This window comes from Marmota flaviventris, chromosome 2 (assembly GCF_047511675.1).
Source record: "Marmota flaviventris isolate mMarFla1 chromosome 2, mMarFla1.hap1, whole genome shotgun sequence".
In the NCBI taxonomy this organism is placed as follows: Eukaryota; Metazoa; Chordata; class Mammalia; order Rodentia; family Sciuridae; genus Marmota; species Marmota flaviventris.
Window position 1 is genome coordinate 69563449 of NC_092499.1, and position 13148 is coordinate 69576596.

The window sequence follows — 13148 nt, forward strand, 5'->3', positions numbered from 1 at the left end:
GGGGGGAAATATCCACAGTTTTATGAAAAGACTCAAAGATTCTCCGTTTTTCAACTTTAGACTGTTTAAGGATTGATAGGATTTTTAAAAAACATACTTTTACCAAAAAAATACATCACAACAGAGTGAACACAGAAGCAGGTGAGAATGTGTCTTTTATTAAGCTAGCCATTAAAGAGATTTGCTAAAATATAAAATAATACTTCTTAATAACTTTTTTGGAAAATAGTATTGTTCATAAAAACATACTTAACATGTAATGCATTTTATTGTTTTAAAAATTAGTATTAAAATTGTCTTTTTCTAATTATATTTAAATATAAAGATGAATTATACACAATTTATACATATATCTCAAATAAAAGCTTTCAGGGGTCCTTGTTACTTATTACTAATGGTAAAGAGTAAGACTGATATATTTGCAAATGCTTTAGGCAATATGAGGGTAAATCTGTGTGTGTTATTCACTGTGCAGAAAGCTTTGTGTGTAATATCACGTTTAACCTTAGGGCTTATCACCTTCATTATGAAACTGAAGAAAAGTTTCAGAGAAAGTAACTTGCTTCGGATTACATAGTAAGGAATAGAGTAAGGCTTTTTTAGTTCGGTGTCTGTCTCTTTAAAGCTCTGGTTTTGATATATTGTTGTATAGTATACCAGCATCTAATAGAACTTTTAACATAGATTTGTTACTCAAAGAAAGATAATAAACTATAATTCTTCACTGTTTATCAAAACAGTTATTGGAGGTTTCTTCTTTGCAGCTGAGAATATTCTTATTCTTTATTTAAATGAGAATATTGGTTACACCACCATGTTAATTGGAGGAATGTAAATTGCCTTACATTCTTTGAAGGAAATTTAGCCATAAGTATCAAAAATTCTGAATGTTTGCATATTTTTTGACCTAGCATTTTCACTTTTAGAAATATTTTTACTTGTGAAATAATTGAAGAAGCACACCCTGATATATGTTCTATGATGTACATTGTGGCATGATTTGATAGAGAATTCAGAGACTACTTAAATGTCTAAGCATAGGAGATAGGTTAAATTAATTATGAATAATAGAATTATTTATTATAAATTATAATGATCTACTTAAATCTACTAAGAATGATGGTTTAGATATTATTGATATAAATTGTTCATAGTGCATTGTTTAAATGGCAAAAGTAGTTTACCATACTATGTTAAGATATAGTAAATTGATGTGTTGTAGAAGGAGGTTTAAAATTAAAATAACAGTCTCTGAATGGTAAGATTAATGGAGAATTTTTATTTTCTTTTTTTGGCTTTGTTTCCTAATTTTTAACTTTGAAAGGTTTAAAACAAAAACAGAAGGATCTGTGAGCCACAAACCAAACCAAACAAAAAACCTAGCTTGGCTCATTAATATCCACCCCTACCCCCAACCCCGTAATGTTTAAGGTGCTATCAGTTATCAGTTCTGGCATAACAGGCTAGCATTACAGTTTTTAATATTATTCCTATTGAATTATATTATTCTTAGTGAATTATAACTTGAAATTAATATGTTTGTTGCAGCTTGTATATGAATTTTTCATACGATTTTTGGAAAGCCAAGAATTTCAACCCAGCATTGCCAAAAAATACATAGATCAGAAATTTGTATTACAGGTAAGCAAATTCTTATAACTGTGTGTATTTGTTATTCAATTGTTAATACTTTGTCTCATTTTTTTCTTGGATGTTTGTTAAAAAATAACTCACACTAGCATTATATTACCTCATAAACACACATACACACACATGTACACATAAATTTCTGTTACTGTCTATTTAAAGTAATAGGCACCTCACTTATTTGTGGTAGAAATAAATTACATTTTAAACAGCCTGAAATGCTGATGCCTGTAGTTTTCTTTTTAAAGTTTAATTATAAAGGAATTTCAAATATATAATCTTGGTGTGTGTGAATCTTAGGTAGCTTTAAAAACTTTGATTTCTGTAAGGATTCTTGAATAATTGTTGCATAGCTCTGTTAAAACTGAGTAGGAAAACTCAGACTGCAGAGCATAAGTAACCTTTAATAAATAATCAAAATGAGAGTTATTGGAGAGTTTTCACTGCCAGGAAATTGCTTAGCTTGACACTTTAAAATTTCCCACCAGGGTTAACTCTAACCTATCCTTTTGGAAATTCTCAGCGAATGTAGTTTTTCCCTGACTTCTCATTTTTTGTTTTATAATCATAGACTTTATCTTCCTTCTTATCTGGGACATGGAGCATTTTTGTGGCAATGAATTTTTAGAACCTTCTTGCTCCTCTTGTTGATATTCATCAATAGAAATGGACACTGGAAAGAGTAAATATCTCCTAGGGAGCCAATAAACTAACTTCAGATTAAAAACATCAATTTGGCAGAATATATATATATATATATATATATATATATATATATATATATATAATTTTTTTAAATAATTTTTAAAAAATTTTATATGGTGCTGAGGATTGAACCCAGTGCTTCACGCCCATGAGGCAAGTGCTCTACCACTGAGCTACAATTCCAGCCCAGTTTGGCAGAATATTGATCTCCATTGCCATATGAGGCAAGATAAAGGCTGATACCTCATGATGACTTCATTTCCTTTTCTAATTAAATTAATAAATTTAGAATTAAGGATAGACAGGTGAGCCATAGCTGATATTTTGACTGCTTTTGACACTCAGAACATAGCAGAGTCAGTCATAGGGTTCATTCTAACAGAATGCCAGAGAGCCGAGAGCCACGAAGGCCTCTGTATGCCCTGGGTATGTGGCTCCGTAGAGTTAAACCCTAAGTTCAGATCTTAGCTCAGAACTAAAAAGGAGCTTTGGTGTCTTGCAGGGGAAGAGTGGTCAGGATAACTCATTAGCATCCGTATACTCATTCTAGGCAGATCATTGGACATTTGAGTATTTTGGCACAGCATTAATGAGTCATGGCTCACAACTTAACATGGAAGGCTTTGGATCTGGCCCATTGATTGTCAATATGTGTTCTCTATCATTGATTGCCAGTATGTGACTAAGTGCTTAGTTCTTTCAACCTTTTTTCATTTGTCAGATTTTGAAGTCTATAACATCTGGATGTCCATTTGTCTTCATGTATGACATGTACCTTTGAACACAATGAATGGAACCTGGTCATGCCAGGACAGCTTAGATCTAGGTTTCCCATTCCCTTGTCTGCTTGTCTGGACTCAGTTTCCTCCCTCCCTCCCTTTCTTTCTTTCTTTTTCTTTTTTTAAACCAGGGATTGAACCCAGTGGCACTTAACCACTGAGCCACATCCCCATCCCTTTTAAAAATATTTTATTTAGAGACAGGGCCTTGCTAAATTGCCGAGGCTGGCTTTGAGTTTATGATCCTCCTGCCTTAGCCTCCCGAGCAACTGGGATTACAGGCGTCCATCATGCCTGGCTGACTCAGTTTCTTAAATGGAAAATCTCATTAGCATTTCTTGCTTTGCATGACTTTGCCAACTTATGTTAAACTTGTGGTCCTAACTGACTTATAATTGACCTTTGCTGTAAAACTATTTTCTTGTTATTCAACTTTTTTTTTTTTTTTTTAAATCTAAGTATAGGACATGACATATTTCCATGGTATATCATTTCTTTCTAGTCTTTGGAGGTCTTTCTGTATCTTTATTTTGTCATCCACTTTATTTAGTCTTCTTTGTATCTTTACAACATCTTCTTTAAATATGCTAACCATTGGCCTCATCTAAGTCATAGATTAAAATTGTTAAACTACCCAAGGCTTATAGAAGCTTTGGACTTGTCTTTAGAAATGCCCTTACTTTAACATAGATTCACTAATCAGTAATCTTTGAATTCTTAAAGTAGTTAGAAATTTACTTCAGTATGTTATCATCTTTCCTGTGGTACTTAGTTTTGATCATAAGGAGAGCATTTTGTTAGATGCTATGGTAAAAGCCAGGAATTGTTGTTTATAGTGTTCCCCCTCATTTATGACTTTATCATAAAAAGGAATGCCATTCATCTGCTATGATGTGAACTCCCAGAGCTACTGCTATTTGATCATGCACTAAGTACTTGCAAACCATGGAATTGTCTGTCTATCCCAGAGTTTTGCCAAAGAGAAGAAATGAAGTACAAATACCATTTATATACTTTACAGTTTCAGTACCTTCTTCATTTTTTCCAACCTTTGCCTCCTTTATTTTCCTTCCACTTCCTTTCTTTACCCTTTAGTCTGCTGACAACTAATCCTGGAATCCAAACACCTTCTAAAAGTGAAGCCTCAATTCCCTATATGGTTCTGAGCTCCCTTCCTATATGGTTTGGTCCTGACTTGGGTCCTGCTGGGATCTTGGAGCTTGAGAGGTTATTGCTGACATTTCATTCTTTTACCCCCATCTTGCCCACATCCCTTCCTTCCTCTGTATTATCTTAATTGCCTGTATATTGGCTACTCCTGCCCACTTCTGCGTTCCCAGTTCAGGTCTCTTTTTATGCCCTCACTTTTTCCTTGCTTGTTTCCATGCCACTTGGTCCTAGTGTGTTTTGTACCTGGTTCACTCCTGACATAGAAACACTCATAGTATTTATTTATTTTATTTTATATTATTTTTTGGGGGTGCAAATCCAGATGACATTTACCTTCTTCTTTTCTTGGGCAGATTTCTTATATTCTGTAGATTCTCAACAATCTCTAAAGGAGTTTGGTGATTTAAATTTAAAATTTCTTTACTAATATAATATAATCCAGCCATGAGATTTAAACTTATTTTATGTAGCATCTTGATATATTGTTTGTTTTTTTCCTGTCTCTTACCCCACCTGTCATTGAATACAAAAGTTAAAGTAAGAATTTAGCTATTTTGTCATGATGTAGTAGAAAATTAGGAAGCTCTGGGTTTGATCTTGAATTCCCTATGTACTATAAGTATACTTTAGGAGGTGAGACTGTGAACTATGGGGACAGAAGAAACTGCATTTAGGAGCTGGGGATTTGGCTCAGTGGTAGAGTGCTTGCCTAGTATGTGTGAGGCACGGGGTTCAATCCTCAGCCCCACATAAAAATAAATAAAAGTATTATGTCCATATAGAACTAATTTTTTTTTTTTTTTTAAAAAGAGGCTACGTTTAAATCCACCCCCCCCCCCCTTTTAAAATATCTACTTGCAGCAAGACTTTCAAGTATGTACACTTGATTACCAAACCTGAGTTTCCTCATTTGTGACGTGGGGGTGGCAGGGAAAAAAAAAAATATAGGAGGCACTTCAAAGTTGACAACTATTAAGTCTTCTTAGTTCACTTGGCAGTGTGGCTACAAAAATGGGATCCCTAACTTTAGTCTTAAATAGAGTAAAAATCTTGGGCAGATTGTTGATGACTATTCTTGAGACCAACTGTATCCTTTTATAAAATGGCGGTAAGAGTCACCTCTGTTATAAATCACAAATAAAATAAAATGAGATGACTTGTAAAAATGCTTTTTGGTATCCTGTATGGGCATTGTAGTTACTCATTAAATATTAGTTATTTTCATACTTGTCATATTATTTATCCACATTGACAGAATATCTTATTTTTCTTGCCAATATTAATTTAAAAATCTTCACTTTTTGAAACCTTTTTTTCTTTTTTGGTGCCAAGGATTGAACCTGTGTCCTTGTGTATTCTAAGCATGTGCTTCACCACTAAGCTACATCCCCAGCCTTAAAACAAAATTAAGAAATCCATACAAACCTTACACTAAACTTTTGCAAAGCATGCTTGAATAAATGCACAAATGTAACATATTTCTAGATGGGAAAACTTGCCATCATAAAGTTGTCCATATAATCTCCAAGTTAATTATATATTTAGTGCAGTTCTAATTAAAATTCCAGTAGCTTTTTTATTTGAAATTTTTAGAGTTCATGAAATAAATTTTTGAGAAAGATGACTGATGGTAGGATACTTTACCTATTAGACAATAAAATAATTCATTTCTCAGCACTACAAAAAATAAATAAAACATACTATGAAGTCACTTAATTAAAGCTGTGGTTTTTGAACAGAAAAATGGAGCATAATAGAAGCTTGGGAGGAAGAAGACTCTTTTGAGTATGCTCTAAAACCCATAAGAAGATGTACTAATAAATAATAGATGTTATATAGGCAGCAAATTGCTATAAGTTCTGAAGAGGAAACCTGGTAGTATTCTGTCAAAATTAAATTTTGACCCAGCAAGTCCCTGAGAAGTATTCAGTTGTGTGTACAAAAATAAACATAAATATACTGAATGTATTGTTTTTAATAATTATTATAAAATTGGAAACAATAATTCCTCAGCAGGAGTTAATTGAAAAAACTGGACATTCACACAGTGAAATATTCATCAATTAAAAAGAATGTGATAGAGTTACACAGGCTTGTTTTTTCTTTTTAATATTTTATTTGTTTTAGTTACACATGACAGTAAAATGCACTTATATACTTTGACATATCATACATGGATGGGATATAATTTCTCATTTTTCTGAGTATACATATTGTAGAATCATATTGGTCATACAGTCATATATATATATATATATGTATGTGTGTATATATATATATATATATATATATATATATATATATATATATATATATAGTAATAATGTCTGTTTCATTCTACTATGTTTCTTATCCCCACATCCTCTCCTTCCACTTCTCTCTACCTAATCTAAGGTAGCACTGTTCTTCTTTTTTTTTGCATTACAATTCTTAATACACATATATACCACAATTTTTGTATCTCTGTTTGTATATAAAGTATGTTGACACCCAATTCAAGTCTTCTACATGTACTTTGGATAATGATGTCCATCACATTCCACCATCCTTGCTAATCCCCTGCCCCCTCCCTTTCCCTCCCACCCCTCTTCCCTATCTAGAATTCACAGGCTTGTTTTTTAAGTGAAGCATGCGTGCTATAGAACATGATAGGTTTTGAGCCTTCATCTGTTATTTTAGGGAAAAGGAATGTTTGTAATTTTTGTCTTAGTCTGTTTGTACTACAACAACGGAACATGTTGGTTCCCCCCTTATCCATGAAAGATGTGTTCCAAGAGTCCCCAGTGGATGCCTGAAACTGTAGATAGTACTGAACTTTATACACAAACAATGCATTGCAAAGACAGTTAATCTGATAACCCAGACGGCTACTAAGTGATGAATGAGTGGGTATCCTCTACAGTGTGGATATGTTGGACAAAAGATGATTCACATTCAGGCAGGATGAAGTGGGACGTTGAGGTTTTTCATATGCTGTTCAGAATGGCATGCAGTTTAAAACTAATTGTTTTTGGAATTCCATTTAATATTTTTAGATCAGGATTGTCTATGGGTAACTGAAATGAAAAGCCGCTTAACGGGGGACTGCTGTACCTGAGTTGGATGATTTATGAAGAACAGAAATTTATTTCTCATAGTTCTAGAAACTAGGAAGTCCAAGGTCAGGGTGTTAGCATCTGGTGAGGGTCTTACTGTGTCCTTAGATAGCAGAAGACAGAAAGACTAGAGAGTTAACCTGTTTGTGCAGTCACTTTAGAGAGGCATCAATCCATTCCTGAGGGTGGAACCCTTATGACCTAAACACTTCCCAAAAGAATTCACCTAATAATTTTGCATTGGGAATTGAGTTTCCACAAGGTGAATTTTGGGGGATTCATGCAGATCATAGCAGTATGCATTATGATTTTGGAAGGAGATAAACAAGATTGTTAATTGTCTGGAAGGGCATAATTATGTGTGATTGTCACTTTCTATTTCATATACATACACACATATATACTTGTAACTAAAAAATAATGAACATTTATATTATAATCGGTAAGAATTGTAAACATATTTCAATTTCAAGTACATTCTTTTATTGTTTTTCAGTTTTCATAAACCTGAGCATGAATTTGTGCATTAGCTTTTATAAGCCTTTTTTTTTTTTGGTAGGACCATGTGAACCATTCTTTTATGTTCAATATTCATTTTACTCCTTCCTTTTAGCATTTGAATATGTTCTTTTAAAATCTGAAGCTCACAAGAAAGCTTCCTGTATTGTCTCAAGAGTCTTTTCAATACTTTGAATTTTTCTTTCCCATCAGGAAGCAGTATAGATTGGCAGTTAAGTGTAGAGGTTGGCTTGAACTCAGAATCTGACATTTTTCATTATGTGACCTTGGGCAAGTTATATAACTTCTTTGTGTCTCAGTTTCCTTATCTGGAAAGTAGATATATTCAAAATATTCTTAATATGGTTATTAGATCATAAAGTTGTAGAGATGTAGAGTGAATATCATATTAACACTTAAAATAGTTACTGATACAGGTAAGTGGTCAGTAAATGTTGTGCTGTTCTGTTACTAGTATTTTTATTAAGATCTGTTCTTGTTTTGAGAACATGCTTTAGCTGTATTTTCTTAAATAGCTTCAGTCTGAAGCCAGACAATGTTTTCTATCATGTCTTACCATGTGTGTTATGAATTATTTGATATCTGACTCTTATCCTAAAAATCATTGGTACCCTTTGGCACTCTATTTATATGGTTCTTCTTGGGCTGTCAGGACCTTTCATGTGTTATGTATGGTCTCTCATATCCCTGGATTCTTACTATTCAATGTTGCCAATCAGTTTCTTCCAATCGATATTGGAAATGAATGTTAATTAATGCCAGGAGCATGTAAATTATAATATGTGAAAGCCAGAGAACAGACAAGTGATATATAATGAAGTAGTCTTGGTATGATCAAAGGGAATGCTAGAAACTAGTAATTGGAGAGAGTGGGCTCTACTGCTGGCCGCCATTCCCACTAACCAGCCAAGTGTTTCTGGATCTTCAGGTTTTTCAGGAGAAGCTGGAAATCTAGATTGTGTATGAGCCAGACAAAACAGCTGGTTGTTTTTTTTTTTTTTTTTCCGTACAAGGGTTTTGAATGTCCTTATTTGAAGGGGTTCATTGGTTTTTATGCCTCACCTACTGGAATTTCTTTGTGATTTTTATTAAATCTAGATTTACGTAACCTTTAGCATTTTTCATGCACTCATCTAAGGCTTTACATAAGAAGGCTGTCAGACACTTTTCAGATAATCAGTTCTTTGAATAGTGCCCTTGTGTCTATGATAATGTTGATTTTAGACTTCCATAACTTGGTGAACTGCCTTCTGAGCTAGAAGTTCAAGTTGTAGACTACTCTAGGTTATGGATCAATTTTGTCTGTTCTCAATAGAGATTATTTTCATCTGTGTTAGAAGGGTTGGGTTTCTTTAAGTTTCTCCCTACTTTTCCTTTAGAAACAAATAAGTTGCCAAACCTTGAATTATTTCATTGGGTGAATTATTATGGTCAGAGTTTTAGCAGCATATTTCTAAAGATTGCTTTCAACCACTCTGCAAATCTGAAAAACAGTGGTTGCTAAGAGACATACAATTCAAGTATCCCCATAAACATATGTACTGCTGGCGTTTGCTGTTTAGTAATTTGTATTTCACATTTACAGTTATATTTAGCTGAAAGGTGCTGTAATTATCATGCACATTATGCAAATAATCCAACCTGTCCTTAAAGATGACCTTTTGTTATTGTTTTTGTAAAAATTCAAGACAAATTGGACATGACACAAATCAAGCTGTTAAAAAATTTAAAGTTCTTGGGCTGGGGTTGTGGCTCAGTAGTAGAGCGCTGGCTTAGCACGTGCGAGGCCCTGAGTTCGATCCTCAGCACCACATAAAAGTAAAAAAATGAAATAAATATAAAAAAAAATTAAAGTTCTGAACTGAAATAAATTCTACAAAGCCTTGAGTTTTAGCTCCAATAAAAGTTATTTTTCCAAACAAGTTCCTCGAATATGTCAAAATGTTTACATTACTCTCTCAGATCATATAGCAAATCAAACTTTAGTGAAATTTATTTATGCCTGAAATTTTATCAGATAGCCAGTAGCGGTTAACAGTGAATTGTCTGATCCTGTCCTGTCCAATATTTGACTTCAAAACCTTAAAAAAAGGAGTTGCTGCTCTGGCTCTTGCATCCAGATATAGCTTCACGGTCACACAATATATGCAGTTGTGTCAGTACTCTGAATGGAAGGGACTTGTGCTTGGTTTAATGCTCTGCTGTGGTTGTTTTGAAATTATTAATACTGTATGTTCATTTTACCCTGGGCCCCATGAACTTTGTAGTTGATCTCTGTCTGCATCTCACTAGTGCATCATTTAGTACAACAGCTCTTTTTCAAATGCTGTCCAAATTGTCCTAAAATTTTAAATCACAAGGCATTCTTAAATCAGCTTGAATACTTAAGAAAGAGAGGGAGGATAGACTTACCTACTGTTTTGAAAGAATTCCTGAAATATAAGAAATTAGGAGAACAGAGTGACTTGGTAGAGTTGTTCATATTTGTATGTCTTTCATCTTTGAAAATTTTGTACTTCATTTCCATAGGGGTCTTGACATCAAAATTGGTAGAACCTTTTGATCCTTGTCCTCACTATACTTTCTCATTGGTTGTCCTTCATTTTTTATAGGGGTTTCCTTGACTCTTGATTCATTGGAGTTGGGCTACCATTGGCTCTTGTTTCTTGATTCTGGGCTGTTCTTAGTTTTTAGGTGTTAGAATAAGTTAATATTGCTGACAAAGCCAGAAATGTGGAGGTCTAATTTTAGTGTTCTTTGTTGGTTTGGATGAAAACATTTAGAATACCAGTTTTAATGATTATTTACTTAAAGATTTCTGATGTTCTTTAAAATCTTACATTATATGAAGCAGGGCAATTACTGCTCTATTGTAGTAGAAGGCAGCCTGATGTTTTACTTGAAATCTTTTGCTCTCAGTGACTTTTAAAAATATTTTTTTTTATTAAAAGAGTAATATCTACTTTGAAATTCAAATGTATAGTTTATAAAGAAAAGTAACAGTCCTCTGCCTCATCCTTCCCATTCCCTGGAAAGTCTTTCAGACATTAAATCTTCTGGATTCTAGTCTATAGATTTATTTGATTTATTAACTCCATATTTCTAGATACTATGCTTATATTGCGGTTTCTTGATTTTTCATTTTAGATTTTATAAAATCTAAAATGAAAAATCAAGAAACCGCAATATAAGAAATATATAATATTAGAAATTATTATATATTTTTCTCTGTATTTCCCCCCTCCACATCCCGTGTAGTTGTGCTTCCACAGTCCTAGGTGGAGACCTGACTCTGGGGATCCAATAAATCAGGTCTGGCCACTTGTTCCAAAAACCAAACAGAAAAGGTAGTATTAATCAGTGTAACTATGCTGGGAAGACAAGGGACCCTTGTCTTTAAAGGACTGACAATGACCCTGAGGCTTTAGGAAAGGGGGTGTGAGGGCAAGGGTTAAGATGGTTTACAACCTGGAGGCTTTTCACAGCTGCCAAAGCAGGTGATCTTGATCAGGTTTGATCTGTCCATCATCTCAGGATTGGCCAGGTGGGGGCCTCATCTCCTCGGCTGCCAGGAGGGTAGCTTCCACTTAATAAGATCTTTATAGAATCAGATATTATTCCTAGAATCCAAGGAAATGCAGACTGAAGGAGACAGATGCAAAAATGGAGGCAAAATTGTCAAGTCTATTTTTTAAAAATATTTTAGGAATACAGTAGCTTTATTTATTTATTTTATGTAGTACTGAGGATCAAACCCAGAGCCTCACATTTGCAAGGCAGGTGCTCCGCCACTGAGCCACAACCCCTGCCTAAGATGTCAAGTCTTTAGTCCTGCTTTTTTTTTTTTTTTTAATATATTTGTTTGTAGGTGGACACAATAACCTTTATTTTATGTGGTGCTGAGGATCAAACCCAGTGCCTTATGCGTACTAGGCAAGTGCTCTACTGCTGAGCCACAACCCCAGCCCCTGCTTTTATCCATCCATTGGACATTTGTAGGCAAAAATGAAGAGTCTTAAGTCCTTTTTTACAGTTACATCACAAATTTCAACTAAATCAAAGTATTGTGTTTACTTTAGCATGATTGTATACATGTTGTTCATACTCAAAGCACATCTTTCTTCCCCTCCCCTCCTCTCCTCTCCCCTCCCCTCTCCTCCTCTTCCCACAAAACAAATCAAAACCCTGGAACTAATAGTTGCCTTATTGCAGAGCAAGACCATATTCAGAGCTGAAAAGACCATAGAGCTGCAAAGGTCCTTAGTCACTGGTTCTTTGTGATCACACCAGAAGGATTTCAGATAAATAACTCAGGGTAGCAGGCATGAATTTATTAGAAAGGATAGGAAAAGAAAAAAGAATATTCTCAAGGGAGAAAGAGAGAAAGTGGGTCCCCTCAGAGAGAACAGGGACAGCACTCCTTTCTTTGCCCTCCTGTTTTATTGGGGGTTTTAGAGAAGTTTCCAAAGAATCTCACCCAGGACATCTCTTGACTTCTGACTGACAGCAGGATCACATCAGACTTTCAAGTATCCACTGTGCATGGTTTACCCCGTGTATGGAGATTTTACTATTATAATAACATTAAATATCCAATTCTAATTGAAACTTAGTCTTAGAGATTTTATGGTTGGGGAGCTTTGCTTCTAGTTATCCTGTTAACCTGCATTTGGATTCTGGTCTGTGTAAAGGGCATAAAAGTCTCCCTTCAAGGGCAGACTGTACCTTGCTTATCAGGGGGAAGTTCTTAGACTAGTATTCTCAAGTCAGAGAGGGTTAGAGCAGCCTCAGGCAAATTGCCTTTCAAAAGAAAGGATGTGGGCTCAGCATGTGAGTCCAGTCCATGGAACATCCCACAACCTCAAGTTCCCACTGCCCACGTTACCACCTATCAGTCATATATTTGCTTGCTTTCCTATGTGTTGGTCACTAATTTATCCCCTAGTTCTCTGAGATGGCCAGATAGCTCTTCTCAGTATGGCATATACATCAGCTAATTTATCAGCTCTCCCCCCATCCTTCTTCTCCCTTGGAGGCCTCCTCCTGGAAGCTCTGTTCATCCTGCTCTAATTGTACTGGTGGCATCCCCCTAGGCTGTATCTGTTGTGGTCATCCTGAGACTTCCTTTGCCACTCTTCTGGGCCATGCCTTTTCTTTCTTAACTTTTTCTCTTTCTAGATAATTCCTAAGAAAGCATGAATGAGATGTTAATTTTCACGGAGTGCTTGTATGA

General features: G+C 34.7%; 1 protein-coding gene across 2 annotated transcripts in view; it reads left to right on the forward strand.

Moving 5' to 3' along the window:
- Ppp2r5e (protein phosphatase 2 regulatory subunit B'epsilon) overlaps positions 1 to 13148 on the forward strand; it is a 157186-nt gene that overhangs the window by 112012 nt on the left and 32026 nt on the right. For both annotated transcript variants that reach the window (XM_027929450.3, XM_027929451.3), the window contains exon 5: positions 1549 to 1641. In XM_027929450.3, the coding sequence (XP_027785251.1) occupies positions 1549 to 1641 (93 nt within the window). The remainder of the gene's footprint in view (positions 1 to 1548; positions 1642 to 13148) is intronic.